Consider the following 26849-nt stretch of genomic DNA (forward strand, 5'->3'; position numbering starts at 1 on the left):
ACTGGAGTTTTTATGACAACCCGTTGTTTCATTTTCTCTACTTTAAGATCTTCGTTTGTTACTGTGTTTTCTCCTCTGCCATCGATAGGTCTAATGTAGAAGAAACTTTGTCTACTGGATTTCTTAGTCTCTTACACCTGTGTCTGGGTCTTTCCTATAATCATTCTAGTTTTAATGAAATCTGTTGACCTGCAATTCATTTTCTTTACACTTAGGATTCTGTAAAGGCTCAACCTCCAAATAAAATAGTTGTGAAGCCACTCTCAAATCTGAGAACTGGAGTTTGGAAGTTTTGGACTCTAAAGTATATTTCATTATCATGCTTATGCATGTTGGAGGAGGGGATACTTTCTGAAACATCTTAATTCACTTCTCTCTTTTGCATTTAAGTATATTTGTACCATACACACAAGAAACTCATTTGCCAGGGATTGTTTGTAGGTGCTGAGAGGATGGGCCGTGGCAATAATTAGAAAAGCAAAAGCATAAAAAGTGAGGAAGGAAGAAAGGAATGGTGGGTTAGTATCCTGTGTGTGGGACTCCATACTGGAAGATCTTACATGCGATTCCAGGGAAAAACTTACCTTGATACCTAGTGACCAAGGCTTTCCTCCAGTAAATGAGTAACTGTAATGAGTAACAAACCGTAAGTCCACTGCCTTCAATAAAACATGATGAATGAACCTGGCTGAGCAGCCCTCAAGTAGCCGTTACCAGAGAATGTAGATAACGGCCATGAAACGGTATGAAGTCACTGGGAGCCAAGTGAGTGATCAGATGTCCCAGGAGAAGCAGACCAGTGCACCTGGTGACAGTGCTGGGCTGGGCTGGGCTGGGGTGGGGTGGGGTTGTGTATCAAAACCACACACCCTTAGAAACCTTATAGAACTCTGCACCCCTCGGCAATGTGAAATCAATCCAAATTCTCTTGTGAGCATAAAGAAAAATATTCAGACTTCAAAATCATTGATTTCTTCCAAAATATCTATTTAAAGATTGACTTCTTAAGTTTCTAAAAAAAACCTGCCACTATTTTATGGGAATAAGAAAGATGGTAGGTAAAGTATAGACAAAGGGGCCAGGCGCAGTGGCTCACTCCTGTAATCCTAGCACTTTGGAAGGCCGAGGCGGGTGGATCACAAGGTCAGGATTGAAGACCAGCCTGGCCAACATGGTGAAACCCCGTCTCTACTAAAATTACAAAAATTAGCCAGGTGTGGTGGTGGGTGCCTGTAATCCCAGCTACTCAGGAGGCTGAGGCAGGAGAATTGCTTGAAACTGTAAAGCAGAGGTTACAGTGAGCCAAGATTGCGCCACTGCACTCCAGCCTGGGTGACAAGGGCAAAACTCCATCTCAAAACAAAACAAAAAAAGAATAGACAAAGGTCCAGAAATAGAGGCGTTACTGTCCTGTGAAGCCGGCCTCATCTAAGTAAGTAGAGGCTGGAATTTGCTACCCATGAGCCTTCCTTTTCCATTGATAATGCTTCCCCACTGATAATGTTTCAAAGCCAGAAGGCTCCAGAAAATCACTGGTCAATAGAGATGTTTAGCTGAATGTTAGCTGAATGGGACAGAACACATGGGCTGATGCAGCCGGGGACTGAAGGTGTTTGTTGTTTTTTCTTGGGCAACTGACAATGATAATTTGGAAAATTGGGAAAGCTAGCAACTTGGTGCTGAATCTTAAATGACCATCAAAGAAACTTTTGCTTTCGTAAATCTATGAAATCTGAACCTAAGACTTAAATTCTTCGTTTTTCTTCTTCCACTCTCTGCTTTAAGAAGGTGCTTTTTTTTTTTCTGTCAACAAGAATTAACCAATCACTTTACTTTTCACTTCTGGGGTCAGGGGTGAATTGACTGAACATTCTTGCCTATTGCCCATTCATTCCCCAAAGCTGAACTGGTTTTTTAAAAGTCATGCTCATCACCCCTTCCTCTGGCCCTAATGCTTAACACCTGTCAATGACTTCTCCTTACATTTTAAATAAAATTCTCACTCTTTACCATGGGTTGAGAGGCCCTACACACTGTGGTTTGGCCTCTCCATCCTTATCTGTCACCACTTTCCCTCATTCATGTATTCCAACTGCACAGGCCTGAGTTTTATTCCTCAGTTGTCCCAAGCCCTTGCCCCTTAGGATCTTTGTTCTGGCTTTTTCCTCTGTTTGAGCTGCTCTTCCCCAGCTCAGCATGTTGCTGTTTTTTCCTCAAACTTCAGATCTCTGCTTAGATGACATCTCTGATATTCTTTCCTTGACTAACCTTTCTAAAGCAACCCCTGTCAATACTTTCCCTTCCCTCCTGTAGGACCTGCTATTCTCTATCTCTATCTCCTGTCATCTATATCTATAGCTAATGTCTGTGTCTGTATCTCTATCTCTGTATCTTTCTATGTATCTTACATGTTTGCTGTATCCATCCTCACTAAAATATAAGTTCTGTTATAGCAGCCCTCCTATCTGTGACATTGTGCTTCACATCTAAGATAATTTCTGGCATAAGATGTGTGGAGTGAATGAATGAATTTCAGCTTTTATACCATCCCTGTAAAATTCCAGTAATGGGGGAAACAGCACAGAACTGCTGGTAAGATAACTATTCGTAAAGGATGTGGTAAACTCTTTTTGAGAAGAACATTGTTTGCCTGAGGAAAGGGGGAGAAAATAGCAGTAATTATAATTATAGTGATAGCTAATTACTAGCTAGGCACCATAGTTACCTTTACATATATTTGCTCAGTTATCAGTATTAACTCAAGGAATAAAATGCACTCTGCAGGTGGCAATCATGGCTGCTCAGCAAAAGGCAGCTTTCCCTTGGATGGACTCTGATGGGGTGGGTCACATGCAGTCTGCATAACTGCATTCTACACACCTTCTACATTCCACATGACAGGGAATGCTTCCATCATGATTAACATTTTCTCTTCCTGAATAGAGAGAAAAGAATGCTATAGGCTATAAATATAAAAAGGACGAATGCCTCACAATTAATGGATTCATTTTGAGGGCAACCAAGACAAAGCTCTTTTTGTTTGTTTGTTTGCTTTGATCTCTCTTCAAACTTTTTTTTTCTTTGTAATAGGTCAGTTTGGCTCCTCAGTGGCCTCGTACTTCCTCTTCCTGAGATGGATGTATGGAGTCAATATGGTTCTCTTTATCCTGACATTTAGCCTCATCATGTTGCCAGAGGTGAGATCTGACTTCCAGTTTACAAAACATGCTGAAAAATGTGTCTCCTAGAAAAGTATTTATCTCTTCTTTAAAGTAGAATAATTAACAGCTATTTTCACATCTTAGAGTCATAGGATTTGTAATGAGATTAACCTTCAAAATGGTGCCCATGGGCCAAAGGTCCCAATCCTTGCACTAAAGGGTGTGTGAGCCTCTTGAAATTATATAACTTATGTATAATTTCACATGTATGTTTAAATGTGTATTTTTATGTGGAAAGTTTCATGTCTTCTTTCGGTTTCCCAAGGGAGTCCCTGTTCCTAAATGTTAAAAACTATTGTTCAAGAGGAAGACTTTGACACCTTGTGAGTTGTACTTCTTTATTTTGCCAAGTTAGCTTTGAAAGAAGTGCTTCCTTAATGCAACTCAAAGCCTCCAGATTTTCTGTACTGAAGAAACACAAAATGAACATTTTCCCCCTAAGATACAAAGTAAGATAACGCCCACAACACACATACACACACACACACACACACACACACAACTAGTGGGATGGGATGAGAGTGGGATGGGATGATGAGGTCCAAAGTCAGAAACTAAAACAGATAGAGGGTCCAAATCAAAGAAGACAAAGCCTTGAGCTGATGTGGGGAAAGGGTCAGCTGAGGACAAAAAGCTAGACTGAGGTCAGAGCCTTCACCCATATGAAGTTAAATGATTCTGACACCTTTAATGTTTACCTTACAAAAGTTGGGCTAGGTTTTATTTAACCTACAAAGGACCTTTTAGGACCAGTATTCCAAGCCAATTTGGTCCATACAGCATTGACAGTGGCCATTTGGTGTTTTGGGTGACTTTTTATCCCGATAGCTTCAAATCAGTGCCAGTTTCAATACTAAGCCTTCCATTAACATAATAATAATAATAATAATGCTTTACATTCATAAAGAGATTTGAGCTTTTAATAGTACAAAGCACTTTCACTTCTTTCACTTACTGTGCCTCACAACAAAGTTATGATGTAAACTGTAGAAGACGTTTTCTTCACCCATTTAAAACATGTAAACGGAGTCACATAATGCTGATGTGACTTAGCTAACATCTCAGAGTGAATTTTTTTATTAAGCTGATCTAGGACTAGAACCTATGATTCAATCCCTTTCTCCAAGATTTTGCATTTTAATCCACTAGTTTTATAATCCTTGAGATAATTCCAGGGCTTCTAAAGTTGTCTGGCTCGTAGAAGACAATGACCAAAGATCAGAGGTCCTGTATAGTTTATTTCCCAACTGCACACTTTCAGGTAATGCAGCTGAATGTGTGTATTTTATCTATTTCAAATTAACCCTAGCATTTTTGTTTGTTTGTTTGTTTGTTTTGCTTACCTTTCTAAGGAAATCTGAAACTCCTCCATTCCATCACTGGCTACTATGATGTTACTTAGTGTCAGATGCAAGTATAAATGGAGTTTTATCAGCAGCATTTACTCTTTCCCTCACACCATGCTGCCTCCATGTGGAGAAAATGAAAGGCTGTTGCTGATTTATTTGAATAATACGAAATTACAGAATGTCTGCTATGTAGTGGATGGAGTGCCTATGTGTTAGGTTGGATGTATTCCGAGAGCCAGGAAGCATGCTGGCTTTGGATACCCTTTTATAGGTTGTATTAGATGCTGAGGGGCGTCCTGTTTTCTGGACAATGATTACCAACTCCAGCAAAAGAACAAGAGAATGGACACCCTGCATGCTGACTTTGCAGAACCACCAGAGGCCAGGGCAGTCATCTCCTGGCAGCAAGACTGTATTTTTCAGCTGCCTGTACCTGACAGGCTCACTCACTATTCCTCCAAGGCACATGCCCTTTTGCCCCAAGGTCCTGTGTCCCTGGGCAAGCCTAAGACCTTAATCTCCTTTGTCCTCTGTGCCACCCAACTTTGGGGTGAGACAGTATGCATGGAACCCACCTTCTATTCTGTTCGGACCAGGAAGCCAGATGGACCAAAGGCCTACTTCAGGAAGTTGTGCAGCTTGTGCACAGGGAGTGAGCAGAGATTGATGTCCAGCCCTTGCTCAGTCAAGCTCTGCACCCAGGCTTCAAGCCACATTCATCTCCTGTTCCCAGCTTTAGGAGGGAAGTTTCCATCTCACAGAAGGAGCAACATCTGCTTGATAAGCTATGGGGGCTAGAAAGGTTCTCTTTCCAGTACTCACCAAGGCACCTTCCTATGACCCTATTCTTGCCCTCTCACTGGCCCACTCTTCCCAGTACTATTCTCCCTATTGTGCTTCTCTTCCAAGCTGGTAGCACGAATTTGAGGCAGCAGCCCTGAATTAGTGATGAAGCAGACACCATAATCAGGGTGCAGGTGTTCTCACGTTGCAGACACCCACAAATTACATGATTGTATTTCCTTGAGTTCGCTCTCTTGACATGAAGGACAGAATCTCTCTCCACCCTCACTCCTAAGGGGTATTCTCATATGAAGGTGTGGGTAAGATTGTTTTGTTGAGTCCTGTGTGACTCAAAAGGCTACCTCTCTCCTTACCAGACTTCTAAATCAGAACAGTTTGGTGGTGATGGTGGCAGTGGGATCCTCAGAAAGCCCTCTGGGGAATGTGGTTGACCTGACTGCTGGTGGTCCCCTGAACTCAGAATGCAGAGTTCTTCGCGCTCCCTTTGTTCTTACCTCTGAGTTTAGTAGTCGATTCCCAGAAAATGGGACCCCACATGGAGACTCAAAGACTCCCCATGAAAATGTTTCAGAAGGGCTTTTAAGCAAAACCATTTGTGATCACATGTGTGGCTCAGACTTTGTTTCTAATTGTTCACTGCTTTCTTCGCTTCTCCATACAGTACCTCTGGGGTTTGCCATATGGCAGTTTACCTAGGAAAACAGTTCCCAGGGCCGAAGAGGCATCAGCAGCAAACTTTGGTGTGTTGTACGACTTCAATGTAAGTGTCTCCACACAACTGTATTGGTGGGAGGATGGATTTTTATTTAGTTTATTTTATTCTGAAACCCACGGCCTCCTCTCCTGGGGCAGGCTAAATGTCTTAAGAAAGATGTCCCTGCTCCCTTTAAAAAAGAAAGAAAAAGAAAAAGAAGAAGAAAGAAAGAAAGAAAGAAAGAAAGAAAGAAAGAAAGAAAGAAAGAAAGAAAGAAAGAAAGAAAGGAAGAAAGATGTCTCTTTATATAAATGTGACTATGATTTAGGACAATGGTAATATGATTATATGGGAATATAGACTACTGGATAAAGATGAGCTCAGAGTTCAAAGACTTGAAGCAAATATTCTTATCACTGGCTTTGGAAAAGAATAAAGGAAGAGTTTGCAAACGTGCTTTTTGGAAAATCTTGTTGGATTCCTAGGGAATTAAAACTTTTATACCTCCTATTAACATCTTTACTTCCTAAACAAGCCTCCTATTTAGTATACTCCTATTTAGTATTAACTTCTAGTTAGTACTAAATAAAGCTAAATATTGAAAACTGAGAAATACTAAATTCTCACTTCTAAATAATACTAAAATTAGTATTACTCCATTACAGTATTCAAATAAGCGTTACTCCTTGAGATCCCTTAGGTAGAGATTATTACTATGGAAGGGAGTTATTTCTGTCCATCGAAAAACCATTTGGGACTATATGATTCAATTCTTCGGCAACGATGTAATTCCACATATTCTTTTTTAAAGTAGTGACTAGATTAGAAATGTTTGGAAGCATATGGTTGGGAAAGTATCCAGGTAGAAATTGAGGAATTGATAATTCAAGTAATTTTTGGAAGCCAGACAATGAGAATAAAATTTTATACAGATTGCAGAATGAAGGAGGGAAAAACAGACTTCCTGTTTATAGTGTTAATATGTATATCTCACAAACATTTTGATTTCTACTTTTAACCTCCTTAAATTGTGAGTTTCCCAAAGAAGAGATCAGGTCTGCTACATCTTTTCAGCATGTAACCTAGTCCTCATCTAGTAGAGGCCACATGAATCTTGTTGACTGACAATCCTGAGTGAGGGGGAGGATTTGTAAAGCCTTGAGATAAGAACCACAGGACCAGTTTATGTGAGGAGTACCAGAACATGCAAACCTTAAGAAAGGTTTCCCATCTCTGAGTGAACAAAGCAAGTTATTGAATTAGCATAAGGCACAATGATAGCAACAAATATGTGGCATTTGTAATCTTCAATCACCCCTATCAGTTGGACTTTCCATTTCAATTCAGCATTTTTTAAACTGAATTATAAACATGCATAGGTTTTACAAAGATGAATGTGACATGATTCTTGACCTCAGGGTACTCATGATAATAGAAGGAAGACGCATAGGCAACAAGATGTATACAAGATGCTGTGCACAAAGTTAGCAACATTTAAAAAAAAGGAAAAAAGATTCTGGGGAACCCTGAGCAAGTGGTTCTTATTTCTTCTTAGATGGGTCTGGGTTTTACAGAAGAGATGGCCTCTGAGTTGGATTTTACCTCTTACCTTTTATTTCTCTTTTCTATCACTTCTAACTTCTTCCATCTCTTCCTCCTCCCCTCCCTTTATCCCTCCCTTTATTTATCTCTCTCACTTTCAAATTTCAAGCAGTGCATTACTATGTCCCCTTACCACTGTTTTAATTTCTCATTCTCTTCCTCTGATTAGCAAAATGATAAACTTCCAGTCTGCTTAATAAGAACAAGGACTAAGATCACTGACTTTTTCTGCTTTTTAAGGTATACCAGAGAAAGAAGGAACTAAAAATATGAACAAAAGGTCTTTTGATTTTTATATATAGATTTCTGAAGTTTAAATACTTCTGAATTTCCCAATGAACTGAAATGGAAAATTTTGGGCAAAAATGTCCATTTGAGATTTGAAAGATAGTGACTCAGTTGAGGAAGACGAACAGAAAAGTTGCTGTAAGAGAGTTACTAATGAGTTGATAGGAGGGTCTGAGAGGCAAATTCAGGGGAAAGTAGAGGGAAAGGGTTTGGATGATGAATGTGCTCCCCAAGATTGTATCACTGCCCTTGACAGCTCTCTCATGTCCAGTTTGGTGAAATATGATTTGTAGGTCGGCAGGGGATACAGAAACCAGAGTGTTCTATGATATTTATTTCAAGGCCTGCCTGAAAACAATACTAAGGCAATGAGAGAATTTTTAAAGGTCAAGAAAATATAAGAAAGCCATTACACTGATTTTATTCACTTACAGGCTTACTGCATGCTGTTATCAGTCATTAATTTGGTATGCATCATTGCTGGGGTTAGTAGTGATTTTAATAGCTGTATTTCTCCAATGTCTGCATCATGCAGTGAACTGTGATTGGTAAGTAAGGTCCCTCACTTCACAACTCACTTCATGGTGGGTATTTATATCTGAGACTAAGCTCGAGTGTATATGTGAAATGGAGAAAATAATAGTATCCACCTCAAAAAGCATTAAGTGAGATAATGCATGAAATAGCAGATAGCTTAGAGTATGCAGCACAGAGTACAGGCTGAGTATTCCTTATCCAAAATGCTTGAGACCAGAAGTGTTTCGTATTTCAAATTTTTTCAGATTTTGGCATATTTCCATATACATAATGAGATATCTTGAAGATGACATTGAAGTCTAAACACAACATTTATTTAGTTTCATACACACCTTGTACACATAGCCTGAAAGTAATTTTATCCAATTATTTTATCCAATATTTTAAGTAGCCTTGTTCATGAAACAAAGATTTGATGGTGACCACTGTGACCTGTCACATGAGGTCAGGTGTGGAATTTTTCACTTGTGGCATCATGTCGGTGCTCAAAACATTTCAGATTTTGGAGCATTTAAGAGTTTAGATTTTTTTTTTTTATTAGGAATGCTCAATCTCTAAATATTCTTTATTAAAAGAACCATAACTTGACCAAAGGCAAACAGCTATTAGGAGACTGAATTGGAATGCAGGGCTGGTGGTATTACACACAGTCATATATGTGGATAGTGACAAGCTAGTAAAAGGACTTTTATTATAACAAAGAAGTAAATACATAAGTAAATAAAAGTATTCTGACTTTAATGAGGAGTTATTGAAAGACTCAAGGAAAGGAAGCGATACGATTATATAGTCGTTATCAAATTGTTCATTGAATAACATTATTATTTAAAAGAAAATATTACTGCTTTAAGGAATTTTATATGATATACAAATTTTTATGACTTTTGAAGTTTGAAAGATTTGTCTTTTTTTTTTTGGCAATGATTATATTCTAAATTCAGCAGGAAAGATAGGTTGATTCATGTTAAGGGACATTTTGCTTTTACATTTTTGTAAGAGGAAGGAATTCGGCACATCCTACAATAAGCTAATAATTGAGCACATTCTCTATACTAGGGTCAAAATAATTTCACAAGTACATCAATAAGAGAGAGGGCAGGACCTTTAATTATAAAACTGAAAATAACAACAAGAAAAAAATGTACAAAACTTAATTTAAAATATAGGAGATTTGGTTTCACAGTAAAAATTTAAAAGAATAAAGCCAAGTAGTCACTAGTAATAAGACATTATAAATTCAAATGAGATGCTGTCTTGGTCAGGACGTGGTGTCCTCCACGGCAGAGGGGAAGAGGCTGCCTGAGCACAGATTGTCTCGAGTATCGTGCATAGATGGTAGAGATCAGACGCCACAGACAGTCGTGGGCTCTCCCTTTAAGAACTCCCATAGAATGGGCAGAGATAGCCTCCTTAGCACGTTAGAACTGGACAATGAGAAAAGAATACAAGGAAGGAAAAATAAAATCTAGCCGAGTTCAAGGACCTGTATATGTTACGTCAGGTTAACCAGACCTTTCTCAGAAGAGAGAATCTAAATTTTTACTTATAGTGCTTTTGTTTTTATTAGCATTTTTGTGAATAATACCAAAATTAATGTAGACTAAGTACTTACATGGGCAGGCACTGCGCTTAGTGCTATGATCTTTCTATTTATTTATGAATATTATACTTACATATTTATAGTTATTTATACTACTTGTTTCAGTATGCATCAAGAAAATGGAAGGCACAGATATCTCGACAGAGATAATTTAAGAAATTAAACAGGTATTGGGTGACTAAAAAGGCAAAAGGGGACATTGAGGTAACATAGAAATGGTAACAGGTAACACAGAACAGTTTTTACCCCTACTGTTGGGAGAACAAAAGAGGAAGTGGGGTTGTTAGAATCTAGGAGCTTGGAGGAAGGGCACTGCATGGCCCCAAGGGGTGTGATGAGATTGGTTTTGAGTGTGCTCGAACAGGCTGGAAACGGAACCAAATACTGTTACCAGAATGAAGAGGCATTGCTGGAGCCATGCATTCAGGTAAGAGCAAATCCCTTCTCCTGACTTTTTGTCTAAGTGCCTCCTATTGGAAAAATCTGCAAGGAATCCGATCTCAAAGGAAAAAAGTAGCTCCCCAAGTCCCATCTCCAGCATCACAAAGCAGCGTATACAAGGATGGGTCTGAAGCTGAAACAGCTTACTAACTGGTACATTATTCTATTTATGTTATAACCTATTCCTCGTCCTAGTCTAGTAAGGTAGACATGACTATTCCTAATTTACAGATGGAGAGACTGAGTTTCAGTAGGATTTGGTATTTTCCTCCAAGTTCCATGGATGGCAAGTGGAGAGGCTGGGATGCTCATCTGGTCTGCCCGACATCTCTGTCTGACTCTGAAGCCTAGGACAAGCTGCCTCTACATAGGCTACCAGGAGCCACTGAGATGCCTACAGGTTTATACTGGAAATTCACAAAAATAAGAGAATTTTAGAAATAGAGGTGCTCTTCGACATCTTCCATCCTGTATCTTACCTTATAAAGTTACAGAAATTTTGAGTTACTGAAGCATGTTCAGGGTCTTATAGTTGTTAAGAGGCTCCTAATCTAGTGTTCTCTTCATGTCCTGTATTCCGCCCGTAATTTTCCTGTTGTAATTTCCAGCAACATTCTCGCTGACTGCTCCTGGAACATTGACTGACGCTGTTTCATGATATATCTATTTCACAAGGGGAAACGGAATTGAAGCATTTGGGCCCCATTTTCATCTTTCATAATAATCTTGTAATTCCCAAATCGGCTTCTCAAATAGAATGAGAGCTTTCATGTTTTTTTTCCTGAATTCTTTTTGTATCAGTTAAATATTATGCTTTACTAAAATATTCATAACAGAAAATCATACTTTGAAAATTATTATCATTAATTTTGCTTTGGTTGGTTAGCAAAGTTCTATCTTTAGTTTTTAAAATTTATTTTTGAAATAGACAATAAAAATCATATATTTTCATGAGTTCTTTGCTTGATCCTCTGAACAATGACTTCAGAGAGGTGCTCACTCTGTATTGTCAGATGATCTAAGTATACAACCCAGTATACAACCCAGTATTCCATCTATCATGGCACCATGGAGGAAATCATTGACAAAATGTTTTTAATCTCCTTAAAAATTCATAATTCTGACTTTCGCAAAGCCCAGGGATACCAAAACAGGCATCCCTGGGCTTTAGAAAAATGCCATTATTTAAGCTAGAGCCGTTATCTAGGCTATCATTATCTAGGTAGAGTTTGGGGTGTGTGTGACCTCAATATGAAAACATTTGGATCCACTCTCTTGGATCCAAAGAGATGGCATCCAGAGGCTGTCTCTCAAAGGAGATCTGAGCAGCACACCCAGCTACAGGATCAGTTGACCTTGGACAGACTATACACAGGTAAGTTATTCCATATAGAGGCAGGTGAACAGAAGCAGAAATAGATTTAAGATCTGCACTTACAGAATATTGTAAGATAAACACAAGCATGATCTCTTATGGTACAGGAGCCTATTGGATGGGAAGGATCAGAAAATCTTTGGGTTAAGGTGGGGGAGGTTGTGAGGAACTACCTATCAGTAGAGCTTCATCTGGGAACCTTGGAACCTCCTCTCCATACCCATGAAAATTCAGTGCTCTGTGACTTAGACGCATCTATCACAACTCATCCAAATTCTCTTTGGTTAATAGTAGACAAATACCATACACAATGTGCATGATCAGCTAGTCTCAGGGCTTTTCAAAGTCAGAATTTACCATTTATGAAACACCATATTTTTAAAATATTCTTATTGAGTGCATAATTATGCATCTTACTGATTGTGTAGGAAATCTGTTTTATTAAAATAGTAAGAAACAGGGAGGTTATTATGTATGCCATGAATCAAATAAGCAGAAATTGTGTCATGTAAATTAATAGAAGTAGAAGAATAAGTTTAAGTCAGTAGGAAGAGGATGTCTTTGTTGGCAAGATACCTGGAGAGACAAGGGTGATACAGAAATGATAAAGAAGAAAAGGCTATACAGTTTTAATATTCTTGTGAGGAGAAAGAAGGAGGAACTAAAGTGGAATTTGGAAGGAGCTTCAGCTGATATCAGACAGTGAGATCATATGAGTAAAGGTTTAAGTTGTGAGTAAAGGGAAATGCATTCTGCTTTTCACCTTGAGAGCGTCTTGTACATTGCTGATGGATAAATGGTATGTCTACTTTGCCTCCCCTTTTCTGCTAATTATCATAGATGTGGGAGATAGAAGATATCCTACAATGGGCAGGAGAGGAGACTTAACACCTATTATGTGTTAAGTAGGTGCATATACTAAATTTTATCCTCATAACAACTGTTTAAGATGGAATATATCATCCCAGATTATTCCTTCTGCCCTGCCTGCCTCACATCCCATCTTGGAGGTTTGTCCTTAAAGGAGACAGGTTAGACACATTTAGAATGTTAATAAAAAGGAGATAAGTTCTTTAATCAACATCAACAACTCTTTTAAGTAATAATGTTCCAAAGTAAGGGTGTCTCCTCTCAAACATATCTCAGTTCTCTTAAGTTCCTTCATCTCTTATTGTACTGGACACATGTAGAGGAGGTATTTTGTGATTCACACATGGAATAACACATCTTTTGTTTTAGAACTATTTCAGTGGTTCGAATGCATCTTTATCTGAAAGAGTGAATCATTTTAGGTTTCTTGAGGTGTAGACATCAAAATTATGTTACATGCAGGAGATATTGCGGGAGGGAGGCATGTGAAGGATAAAGGAGAGAGGGAACAAGAGTAGACAGAAAGAGCCTTTAGATGGTAATGCAGGCCCTATACCTGTGAAAGGAGAGAGAGAAGGAAGGATTTAGGAAGAGTCTCAGATTGTTGTACAGTTATGAAAGAGTCTTGGCCAGGCTAATGGTGAGTCTCTAAACAAAGTATGTCCATTAGATAAATTCCATATTGGTTAGCAATAACCCAGCTCCAGTATTTCCCATCATGCTCAGTCATTATCTAGGTAGTGGTTGGGGTTTGTGTGACCTCAATTTGAAAACAGTTTGCTCCACTCTGGTGGATCCAAGGAGGTGGCATCTGGAGGCTCTCTCTCAAAGGAGAACTGAGCAGCACACCCAGCTGCTACTTTGAAAATGTGACTGGGCTCCTCCACTTTAGATCATAGCTGTTCATATTGCTGTTGTTGCTGTTATTTAGTTTTAACAGGTTTCAAATGCAGCCAGAATGACCTGTTTCCCACATCCACTGTCTGGGCCTACCTCCGTGCTGGGTCAGTAGAGGCTGAACTTCTAGATCATGAATAATTCTTTCGTGGCATGACCCCAAGCGAGACTGCTAAGCCTCTTGTGGACAAATTTAGAGTTATAAATTTTCAAATCCACCTAGAGATACGTCTCTTTCCCTAGGAGCAGAGATCATAACTTTGGAGGGGGTGAGGACCCTCTCATCTGTGGATGTAGCGAGATTCCTCCGATGGCTTTGCTGAGCAGGGTGGGCTGCTGCTCAGGCATGTAACACTGGGACTGGCAGTATCAAAGGGCTCTATCCCTTATTTACTTCACTTCCTCAGTGTCCAGTGTAGGTCTCTTTGGTTCAACAGGCTTATTAAGTTTGATTAAAAGAAGAGGCATTTCATGTCCTATTCTAGGTCCTAGATCGTTTCTTTTGCTTTGTAAGCTTCTTAATTTGCTACTCCTGGGTGACTTTATGACACAGCTCTAGCTTGTGATGAGAGAGATTCCTGGGTCTGCTTTTAGCTTCCTTGGTATTTTAAACTTGGGGAACTGATTTCTTAAGGTCTGAAGTCCTAGCGATGCCTTTTTTTTTTTTTTGCTTTAGTAACAAATTTTAGTTTTCATCACCTCCCTCAGGCTATACTTGGCCAAACCAAAAGTGAGCTTTTCTTTTGCAAATATTAGGGATGCATATGATCCTAATGCTACACTTACAATATGAAAACAGCATTCCTTCTTTGGATGTGACCACAGAAATGAGTCTTCTTTTCATTAACATAGTAAACATTTGTTGAGCATTTGCCAGGTGCCAGGCAAAACCCAAGGTCTCTGTCCTCAGGAACATAAAGTCCAAGGGAGTAGTCAAATAGTCACAAAAATAAATTGTAATTGTGCCAAGTGCTATGAAGGAAAGCTATATAGTGTTAAGAGAACTTATAGAAGGCAACCTGATGTGGTTTAGGAGCTAAAGGAAGGAGACAGATAAAAGAAAATGTTTTTCTCTGAGAAAGTAATGTTCAAATTGGGCTCTCAGGAGTCAGGACAACCTCTGAATTTGAAAGAAGGGAGAGGCATTCTCAGCAGTAAGAATATCAACTACAGAGATCATGTGATGATAAGAGGTGGCCTTATTCAAGGGACTAAGTAAAACGAGAGAGCTCAGAATGCAAAGGGACATCAGAACACAAGGCATTGGAGAGATAGAAGGGAACCAAAGCACGTGGGATCCTCTAAAATCTAGACTGCGCTAATTATTTTTTTTCCTCAGAGCAATTAAAAGTAATTTAAGTGGGGGTTAGGTGGGTAGTAACATATCAGACTTGGATTTTGAGGTAATCAACAGACTGTAGAAGGGCAAGATGACTGTGAGGAGATCAAGGAAGAATCTTTCGATATGACTAGGTTAGAGACTAACGTTGGAAGAGCTAAATTTACCTGGCAGGAATTTTCTATATCTAAATATTGGCTGCCAAGCTAATAGATTAAAGGATGAGCCATTGAGTTAGGTTAGAATTTCACAATGCATTAAATTACAGTCAAAAATTTAAACATCTAGCACCAAATCATAAATCTAATACATCTGCTGTGACAAGTAGATTACGTAAATCTACATTCATTTTTTTTCCAAGTAGCTGCAATATATTCTTTACATTTTAAATTATTTTATTTGTTCAAAAACTCCTTTTAAAATATATAATACTAAGGCATCTCCCAGTATAGGCTGTGTCCAGATGACCACACATGTATGAATTCTTGTTTCATGTATGAATTAACAAAGCTTCGCTCTGAATATTTTAAAGAACCAGCGGCAAATTTATAACTCCAGAAGTCAACAGGCCAACAAAACCCTCGAATATGCTTTTAATCTCCTCCTTGCGAAATGAAAGAAGACAACTTTTTTCTTTGTGGAAAGAAATTATACATAAAAGCTCATTTTATAGTACTGAGATTGTCTCATTTTGTTAAGAGTTTTATGCAATTAGACAGTAGGAAAAATTAAAGAGCTTTTCCAGCTTCAGTGTCTCTCAGATACTTTGGTGTTTTGAGTCATTAAATCCTAGCATAAGATTATTATTGTCATGTTACTGTCTTGGATGATTTACTCTATTTTATTAAAACAGGTAGCAGAGAGCAGAAGAACAAAAAAAGTTGGTGTACATGACAATTTAAAGGAGCTTATTCTGAGGATTGTTAATGATTACCAGAAGCAATTTTTTTTTGTTCATTCAGTCACTCCATAAATATAAATTGAATGTCAGATGTTGGGAATACAAAGACAACTAACATATATTACCTGCCCACAGGGACATTATGGTCTAATTGGATATGCAAACAAACAATTGCCATGCAAAATGACAATCTGAGGCTGATGGACATATGTCTTAGGCACTTGGGGACATAATGGAATAAGGGTTCAGTGTCGAGGTTTACTGGAGTTCAGATACTGGACTCTTGAGAGAGCCCAGTAAAGAGAACCTCTACTTCCCATGTGAGTTCTGAATAATTTGTTTAAAAAGAAGAGGCAGATGGGTAAAAAATTTTTCTGCATTCATTATTAATAGAAATCGAATTGGAGGAACAATCTGAAATTCGTAGCCAAATGGTCTTGCTGATTTGGAACCCCAAATTAGCCAGTTTACCTCTAGGGCAACTTATTTCCTGGAGGAAGAAAGATATGTTTGGGCTGGGCCAGCCCAGTTAATTCATTCCCGATTTACCAAGAGAAATCACTACGCCTCTCCTGGGGTGGAGTGAGTATAGGGACAGAGAAAGGCTGAGGCGTATTGCATCGAGTGAAGCTCTGTGCCTCTGAAGGAAATGCTGAGAGAAAGGAAAGGGTATTCATTACCCCTATCACAAAAGAGGTCAACAAAGGCTTTACAGGTATCTTGAACCAGCTTTAAAGAAAGAGCAGGAATAGAGCAGGCTCTAGAATGGGGCAGGCAATTGGGAAGCGAATTCCAAGCAGAGAGATCAGCATGCACAAAGTCATGGAGGCATGAGATGGTGCTATGCTCTCAACACCCAAGAGTGATTCAGCAAAGTTCATATTTAGGGAGAAAGGAGAGTGGCAAGAGGTGAGCCTGTTATACTAAAAAAAAAAAAAAAAAAAAAAATTCATAAAAGGGCCTGATCAGGAAGAACAATTTCATTATGCTCAAGTCAGACTTTATCGTACAGGCAGTGGAGCGCACCTGAGATAGGAGGAAGGAGCAGGTTTGGGGAATTTTCTTGAATGTGCTATGTTCATGCTTCCTATGAGACATGCAAGTGGAGTGAGATGTGTAATGGCATTGGACATAGGGTCTAGAATTCCCACTGTTAGTGTCAGGCGTGGGCCATGGCACAAAAGGCAAATGGAACTACTTTCTATAGAAGCCAGAAGAGTTAAAAATGCAGTGTAGCATAATGACAAAAACTAGGCATGAGATTCCAACAAACCTGGGTTTGAATCCTGCCACATACGACCTATGAGATATTAGACAATCATCCTGAACCTTGTAGTTGCCATGTATAAAATAGCAGTATTAATACCTAGCTACCAGGCTTGTATAAAAAACACATGAGATTATGTGTGTAAAGTATTAGCACATCTCGGCTGGGCGTGGTGGCTCACGCCTGTTAATCCCAGCACTTTGGGAGGTCGAGGTGGGTGGATCATGAGGTGAGGAGATGGAGACCATCCTGGCTAACATGGTGAAACCCCATCTCTACTAAAAGTACAAAAAATTAGCTCGGTGTGGTGGCGGGTGCCTGTAGTCCCAGTTACTCGGGAGGCTGAGTCAGGAGAATGGCGTGAACCTAGGAGGCGGAGCTTGCAGTGAGCCGAGATTGCGCCACTGCACTCCAGCCTGGGTGACCGAGTGAGACTCTGTCTCAAAAAAAAAAAGTATTAGCATGGCTCTGGTACATAGTAGATGCTTCTTTAAATGCCTCTTCGGGATAATTCCCATTTGTTGGCAGGGACGAGGAAACAGAAGGAAGGAACTTGTAGCCACAGCAAGAAAGTGGAAGTGGAGCAGCAGCCATGTCCCCTGTCTAGGCAGGAGGAGGGGGACGAGAGTACCAATACAAGGATGGAAGGGTGGATACCCCAAGGAACTGCCTCATTCACAGCTTCTTGAGGGGCAGAGATCACTGTCTATAGTCCTTAACACAACTTTATTCCCTCTGCTGAAAATTAGATCTGCTTAGGCTCAGCTCAGCTTCCTGTTTGTAATCTACACTGTCTCCGTTAAGAACCATAGAGCACCTGTTTCATGTCTATGAATCTGGGTTGGAGCAAAAGGAAAATAAAAAAAATACTCGGAGATGAGCAAAGTATTAGGCAGAAGCCTAATGGGTCTGGCTGGAGAGGAGGAGTGTGGCCATGCGCTGCTCTCAGCATGCAGCCCACAAGGCCTGGGCTGGCTGCTGTTCTTGTGACGTTAGTTGAGGTTTGTTCTGGGCATAATTAGCCTGTTCACTCCTTGTTTCTTTCCTGTGTTGTGTCCTACTCTGTGAAATGCTGAGTGCCAGTCCTTGTCTTTCATCCACACTTGAAACCTTTGTTCATGCTAAGGTGTAAATAACCAGCAACAACTCAGAGAAAAGTAGAAATACACCCAGACTTGAATCTTGCAGTGTCATCTCCCTTCACATACCCTCAGCAGATATGCTTCAAAAATTTTATCTTCCTTTCCTACCAGTTTTACTTTACACATTCTTTCAAAATAATGGTCTGGCAGCTATTACAAATTAAAAAGAGTTACTAAGAATGAAGAAATTCATTGATCATCCTGGGGATAGAGTGTTATCTTTTCATGGTGAACATTTCTTTGTAATCATGAGAAACACCAAAGGGATGCAGTTCTAATATAATTTCAGGCAACAAATAATTATGAAGGAGATGTTTTGCATGTAGAGCCTTTTGGGGACCTCTGTAATCCTGTCTCCTAATCCATCTATGTATATTGGGCAAATAGTAAGTTCTCAATAAGTGTTAGTTAGAAAAGTAAATGCATGAACTGAGTCCTGGTAACCCTAATAAAAACAGTCTTTCTTGTGGAAATGTGTCGGTGATTATGGACTGGACCAGCTGCAGCATTCAAACAGAATTAGAGTCTTAATAAACAACACACGAGCATGGCACCCCAGAGTTGGACAGAAATTTTCTGTGCTCCCTGGGAACTTGGCTCTGACTGTGGTTTCTCCGTTAAAGATTTTGGGGTGGGAGAGTGCTCCCACGGGGAAAGCAGCACGTGCTGATATCGAAATTGAATAGAACCTTGGCTGGGCTGGGAGTCATTGCTATTTTAGTCACTTCCAGATGTCTGCTGCTGCAGTTTTAAGGGACAGGGAAAGATGAGTGGAATGTGGCATGCCACTGGGTAAAAGATGAAGAGCGTTCTCCTTCTAAGCCTTTCAAATTGTATTTAAAGCCATCCCTCAATATGCTACAAAGATGGATTGGATAAAGCCTTTAAAAACTGTGTTCTTCCACTTTTACACTGTTGGTGGGACTGTAAACTAGTTCAACCATTGTGGAAGTCAGTGTGGCGATTCCTCAGGGATCTAGAACTAGAAATACCATTTGACCCAGCCATCCCATTACTGGGTATATACCCAAAGGACTATAAATCATGCTGCTATAAAGACACATGCACACGTATGTTTATTGCGGCACTATTCACAATAGCAAAGAGTTGGAACCAACCCAAATGTCCAACAACGATAGACTGGATTAAGAAAATGTGGCACATATACACCATGGAATACTTGCAGCCATAAAAAATGATGAGTTCATGTCCTTTGTAGGGACATGGATGAAACTGGAAACCATCATTCTCAGTAAACTATCGCAAGGACAAAAAACCAAACACCGCATGTTCTCACTCATAGGTGGGAATTGAACAATGAGAACTCATGGACACAGGAAGGCGAACATCACACTCCGGGGACTGTTGTGGGGTGGGGGGAGGGGGGAGGGACAGCATTAGGAGATACACCTAATGCTAAATGACGAGTTAATGGGTGCAGGAAATCAATATGGCACATGGATACGTATGTAACAAACCTGCACATTGTGCACATGTACCCTAAAACCTAAAGTATAATAAAACAAACAAACAAACAAAAAAACTGTGTTCTTCTATTCACAATAGCAAAGACTTGGAACCAACCCAAATGCCCATCAATGATAGACTGGATAAAAAAAATGTGGCACATATACACCATGGCATACTATGTAGCCATAAAAAAGGATGAGTTCATGTCCTTTGCAGGGACATGGATGAAGCTGGAAACCACCATTCTCAGCAAATTAACACAGGAACAGAAAACCAAACACCACATGTTCTCACTCATAAGTGGGAGTTGAACAATGAGAACACATGGACACAGGGAGGAAAACATCACACACTGGGGCCTGTTGGGGGGTTGGGAGCTAGGGGAGGGATAGCATTAGAAGAAATACCTAATGTAGGTGACGGGTTGATGGGTGCAGCAAACCACCATGGCATGTGTATACCTATGTAAAAAACATGCACGTATGCACATGTACCCTAGAACTTAAAGTATAATAAAAAATTAATAATTAAAAATAAATAAAAACTGTGCTTTTTAATATTCATTTATAGATTTGACTTCGTATATATCAAATAGGCAAACTGCAGAAACCTTTGTGAACTAATCATGATTCTGCCTCCCCCAACTAGAAAAACAAAACAAAACAAAACCAGAACCATTCTTGGGCTTTGGTTATGATTTAATATTTATGAAGTGCCAGCCATTGAACATATGCTGAATGGTACATATGCCAGATGAGCTGGCTGCCCTCAGTAGCTATTGTGCTAACCTAACAAGCTCACCAGATGCTTGTTCTATATCTGCTTTCTCCTTTTATGATATTTTCGGTGTGTCTTTTAATCTCAATATTGTCATTATGAATTACATAAAAGATATCAGGTGGGGGTGACCCCCTCTGAAGTATTCTCAAAAGGGATGCCTGGGGTTCTTTCCAAGAGGCCCTGGCACCACCAGGGACCAGTCTAGGGGTATAGATCAAAGTCCGTGATGGGTTCATAGAGTTTCTGTTTCCTTTCTTTCACTGAGAAGGTATGGCACTAGCATGATACAACTCTTGCTAGATAAAGAAAGCACAGGAGAAGCAGTATAGTACAGTGGTTAAGCTTATAGGATTTGGATTAGACTCAGTTCAAGTTCAGACACTGTCACTCATTAGTCATGTGAACTTGGACAAATTACTTAACCTCTCTAAGGCTCAGTTTCTTCATCTGTAAAATAGGTATAGTGATAGTAGCTATCGAATTTTTGTGTGTGCAGGAGAGGGGAAAATTATGGTAAATAATAATTCCTCCCTTGTCCAACAAGAATGTGAGCTAACCAGAAATATAACAAAGGGTAAGACCAGCGGAAGTCAACATGTCACCTGTATTATTGTTAAAGCTGACGTAAAAGAATGTAGTGTCTTTATGGACAAGTGAACTTCACAGCCTGACCTCTCTGCCAGGACAGGCCTCTCCTTGCAGGGGCAGAGCACACATGTGCCCTCTCGAGAGGAGGAAGAGATGTCCACATTTCTCCATCCATGCTCTACTGTCAAATCAGTCGCTTTTTCCTGAGGCTAGAGTGAGGCAGTGGAAGGTGGCTGGGAGTGTTATGTTAATGGGTCTTCACTTGGAAGGAAACGTCTAGAGTCGGAGATAAGATTACCCTAGTAGCAGCAACTTCATAGTGTTCTCCTGAGGATTCTGTGAGATAAAATAAGGTGTTTGGCAAATGCTAAATGTTCACGAAATGTATACAGTGATGTTACGTATCACAGCAACCATTATCACTGAGTGTCACATCCGTGGCAAGGAAATAGGGCAATGAAAAACAGAGACATGTGGAAATTGTTGTGTTATCCCATGAGGGTTAAATAAACAGTTCAGGATATAATCTTTAAACCAAACAAGAGACTAAGTGTCTATACTTAGCACGTTCTGTTATCGTCACCCTGGGACAGAGGAACCAGCATGAAAGTTTAAGACACGATAGAAGGAGATTGGATTTAACACAAGTGGGAAGAAGCAGAGATCTTAATGAGATAAATGTGAAACAAGAAGATGTAATGCACCTGGGAGCTGGGAAATCCTCCCAAGCGTATTCTCCTGGGATGAAGATTTCTGGGTCTTGGGGAGTTGGTCACTCCATGTCTTACTTAGGCATGAGATTAGCTCACACACTCCCTCTGCTTGAGGTTTCTACTAGTTGTGTATCCCCAAATGTTCTTTTGGGTTGCATCCTAGTCAGGGTTCTCCAGAGAAATATAACCAGTAGAAGGTATGTATACACACACACACACATACATACACACATATATATATAATTTATTATGTAAATCTAGTATTTATATAATTTATTTAGATTTATCATTATTACTTACATTTATTATATAAATATTTATATATGTATATAAAATTTCTTGGTTTTTTTCTTTTTGTTTTTTTTGAGACAGGGTCTCACTTTGTCAGCCAGGCTGGTGGTGTGATGTGGGGTGACTGCAACATCCACCTCCCGGGTTCAAGCAATTCTCCTGCCTCAGCCTCCTGAGTAGCTGGGACTACAGGCATGCACCACCACACCTAGCTAATTTTTGTGTTTTTAGTAGAGCCAGGGTTTCGCCATGTTGGCCAGGCTGGTCCTGAACTCCTGACCTCAAGTGATCTGCCTGCCTCAGCCTCCCAAAGTGCTGGAATTACAGGTGTGAGTCACTGTGTCTGGCTGATAAATAATAGATTTATAACAGATATAAGAAGAGATTCATTTTGAGGAATTGGCTCACACAATCATGGAGGCTGAGGAATCTTCTAACCTGCGATGTGCAAGCTGGAGACCCAGAGAAACAAGTGCTGTAATTCAGTCTGAATCTGAAGGCCTGAGAACCAGGGGAGCCAATGGTGTGAATCTCACTCTGAGGGCAGGAGGAGATGAGATGTCCCAGCTCAAGCAGTGAGTGAGGCAGGAGAAAAAGGAGCAAATCCCTCCTTCTTCCTTTTGTTCTTCCTCTTTTTGTCCTCAGTGGATTAAATGATGTCCAGCCATGCTGGGGAGGGCAATCTACTTTACTGAGTCCACCTATTTAACTGCTCATCTTATCCAGGGACACCCACCCAGGCACACCCAGAAACGGTGTTTAATATGGACACCCCATGGCCCACTCAAGTTGACACATACAATTAAACATCACAAGTTGGCTTTATTTTTTCTTAAACTGAAAAATGCAGATACAGGTCTGTGTGGCCCAGGGAAGCCCAGACCTTTGGTATTTACCTATGATTCATTCCATGCAGTCCCGAGTTAAGCACACAAGTTCCTCTGAGATTATTTGGAGATTTTATTTTGTTCTAGTTCCTAAAGCATACAGTATTTAAGAAAATTTGCCCCAAAGTTTGAAAGCAATAGTTTTTTCAGATCTCTGTTGGCCTCTGATTTGAGTAAGGCATGATCTTTGTTTAAGGCAATTTTCTAAATTACTTCTCTTAATTCTTCCTCTAGGAATTAGCATCCGTGACATTTCTTCTTTCTTTTCCACACCTCCACTCTCCCCCACTTCACTTCCCTTCTTCAGCTGTGACTGTCAAAGTCCCTGGGTTGGTATAAATGATGTTAAAGGCAACCAATTGGGTTTCCTAAGATTCAGGGTTGACTCACCTGATCTCAAGAGGAAGCCCCATATTGACAAGTGATTATCTTCTCATTTCACAAAACATAGTTATTGTCAGAGAGAAGTAAGAGGGGAGCTGGGGAGTGGATAGCTGTAGTGATACAGTAACAATGCTTCAATGCTGAGAGTGAAAAACACAGTGAATGTGAGGAAGAAAAAAGTGCATATTGTAAAGTAAGCAGCATCAGAATATGCCAATGTTCTGAGAATAAAGAGGGAGTTATTCAGGTGGCTTTGGGAGAGGGAGATTTCAACCCTGGAAGATAATTTTTAGGAATGAGAATCTAATGCACAAGTAAACATGCTTGTTAAATGGGAATGCTGTGATAGTCTTGATGAATGGGAAGTGTGCAGATGAGTTCCAAAGTCATCTCACCTGCTCTTTGATTTTTGTGAAGTGAGAGCTGAGACACAACCTCTGTGGTTTAAGAAGAACTGATCTAATTATGGTCAGGTGATTGGAAATGGAAATCTGCCACAGCACTTTGAGGAAGCATTTTTCAGATCCCAATCCCCCAGTATTAAGCAAGCTCTTAAAATCGTAAATCTAATGATACCGTGAAGTGTGTTTTGATGTTTAAATCAAAGGGCACTTCACGGTAATGGCTCCACAGCTGAACAAGCTTATATTTGCTTAAAAATTTTATCTATTTAGAAGTCACTGGTTTTCAAATAAACCTAAAAGCTGCCAATCAACATGGCAGCTGAAACATTTCACTTTATGGAGCAAAACAATAGGGCTCATGTCAGAGCTGTGACCCAAGTTTGAAAATTAATGTCATTTTGTTATTTCTCTTAAGAGTTGATCTTTTCCTTTGAGTTGCTCTTCATGACAACTGCTAAGTGGCTTTATTGTTGGATTTCAGGGTTTGGCACAATATTCCATTCTCTTTTATGGCTACTATGACAATAAACGAACAATTGGATGGATGAATTTCAGGTTGCCACTCTCCTATTTTCTAGTGGGGATTATGTGCATTGGATACAGCTTTCTGGTTGTCCTCAAAGCGTAAGTTTCATTTGTCTTTTGGGAAGCAAATAATGATTTCTGGAATCAAATGGAGGGATTAATTTGGGGATTGGATATAATTTTGTTGCTATTTTATGTCTAAAGGAAACAGAGTCTGTAAGAGATGAAATGTAGTTTTAATACCAACACTAATGTTAGACTATTACATCTTCAAAAGAACTGAACATAAACACAGGCCTTTGAGTCATCTCATGGGGTCAGACCAATGCTTGCATGCCTATCTTGTGTTTAAACATATTTTTTAAATGTGTATTTTTGTACTTGAAGGTGTGAATTAATGTTGCCAGCAAGACAGGGAAACAGCTGCTGGTCCCTCCTTTGCGTGCAGAGAGGTTTGTAACTTGCAGAATCAGCTCAATAGGCAGAATCTATTGTTCTCTGCTCATTTTTAAAAAAAACCAGAATAATCACTCATCCAAAAAATTTTAGCTGTGTAAGACAGCAAAAATGAATGGTCCCCAGCGAAGCCATCACAATCAACTGTATAATCATGGTTTGTCTTGGGAAACGATTTATTGGAGTATGGGGAGGAATTTCACTGGAGAACTGATATTACTGCGGTTCACTTTTCTCCCTGCCTAAAATATATTTATAATACTCCACTTAAAGGCTGCAGAAGCCTAGCAGAGTTATTTGGGTTTATATATTAAAAATATGACCCTTTAGCCAATTTTTTTTTGAACTAGTTGATGAGAAGAGTTGAAACATCTCAAGTAAGGTCGCCATTCTTTTATTTGACTATGTGCAAGATGAATGAGCTTTTCCCCTCATTGTAGGAGGCCCCTCTGCCTGAGGGTCTAAAAGGGAAAAAGTGCAGTCACCCTAAGCAGGAGCTCTCTGAAGCAGTCTGTGACACACTTTGTGTCCTAAACCTGCCTCACTTACTGGTTCCTCCAGAGAAAACTGCCATATTTCGTTTTTAAGCTCTTTTAGGAGTTAAAACCTTATAGGAAATCCTATATCTAAGATATTTATCAACCTGCTAAAGTGTAATCAGAGACCTCAAATATAAGAGACTGTCCATCAGATAAGCTACTATCACATTCCAAAACTCAAAGATATTTTCTAGTCTTTTGACTGTATCACTCTGGTTGGGCTGAAGTCAGAGGTATCATTTACATTACTGAGGCCTCATGAGTATCATTTCTGTGTTGATCCTTTAGTTTCTATTGTCAGTGGAGAAGAATATTTTCTCATGTCCGATGACTCAGCTTTTTTTCCGGTAACTGTGTAGGCTGTGTACCCCATAGCCATTCTGCCTAGGTTCAAATCCCAGCTCTAGCATGTATGTATTTATACCATCATTAACAGATGGCTCAACTGCTCTGTTCTCCTGTTTCCCCTTGGTAATAGAGGTGTAACGGATGTGAGGACTAAATGATTAATACAAACAAAGCACTTAGAATACGCCTGGATGAGAAAATTATTCAACAATTGTTAACAATTTTATTAGGATTATAATTCATAGGCTTATTGAAGAAAAAAAGCCAGCATGGTAGGAGTTGAGGCCACATTATAGATCCCCCAAACAGGACAGTCATGTATGGTTATGCAGTTGTACATCAGTAGATTTGTATATTTAATAAATGATTTTCTGGCAGATGAATTTAAAGTATCTAGAGCAGCAGTGTGCCAGGCAAGTCACATATATAAGTTTAAAACTTCTAGTAGTCATTAAACAGACAGATGCATTTAATTTTAATAATAAATATATTTGCTTTAACTCAATATATCAAAAGTATTATCATTTTAACAAACAATCAATATAAAATAATTATTGAGATATTCTCTGCCTTTCGGAAGGTATCATGTCTTTGAAATCTGGTGTGTATTTTATACCAGTCACATTTCAAATGTTCAGTAGCCAGATGTTGCTGGTGGAACACTCTGTTGGGTAGAGTGGCTCTAGACGAAGTAGTGGCTTTTTCAAAGTTGCTCGAAGATGCCATTTGGGATAGCTGCAGGGCATCAAATCCACATTTTCCCCCTCAAAGTCATTCATGTTATGCCATCCAAACCAGTGTGGCCTTGAACCTTCCCTCTGGCATGGACCTTTGGCTGCTCCTTACCTGGTTAGCAAGTAGATCAAATTCATTGCCCAACAGCAAGACAACTCAAAAACAATACACCGCTCTCACCCCACCATCAGCCCATGGGACAGTACTCAGTAGAAAAAGAATTGATGAGATATAAATCTTTGTACAGAATCATTAATCATCTCTCCCTACTCCTATCCCAGTTAAATATTCTCTTGGAATAAGTTTGAGTGGATTTATGACATACGGTACTCAAATGGAATAGAAGGGAACCTAAGTTCTAAAATCGACTAGGCTACATCAAGATTTTTTCACTGTACTCAT

At 39.6% G+C, this 26849-nt stretch overlaps 1 protein-coding gene across 1 annotated transcript in view; it reads left to right on the forward strand.

The window, feature by feature from the left end:
* TMC1 (transmembrane channel like 1) overlaps positions 1-26849 on the forward strand; it is a 147208-nt gene that overhangs the window by 60758 nt on the left and 59601 nt on the right. The window contains exons 7-9 of the mRNA XM_032164740.1: positions 3091-3197; positions 6036-6134; positions 24326-24468. Coding sequence (XP_032020631.1) covers positions 3091-3197; positions 6036-6134; positions 24326-24468 — 349 coding nt within the window. The remainder of the gene's footprint in view (positions 1-3090; positions 3198-6035; positions 6135-24325; positions 24469-26849) is intronic.

This window comes from Hylobates moloch, unplaced genomic scaffold (assembly GCF_009828535.3).
Source record: "Hylobates moloch isolate HMO894 unplaced genomic scaffold, HMol_V3 SCAFFOLD_10, whole genome shotgun sequence".
In the NCBI taxonomy this organism is placed as follows: Eukaryota; Metazoa; Chordata; class Mammalia; order Primates; family Hylobatidae; genus Hylobates; species Hylobates moloch.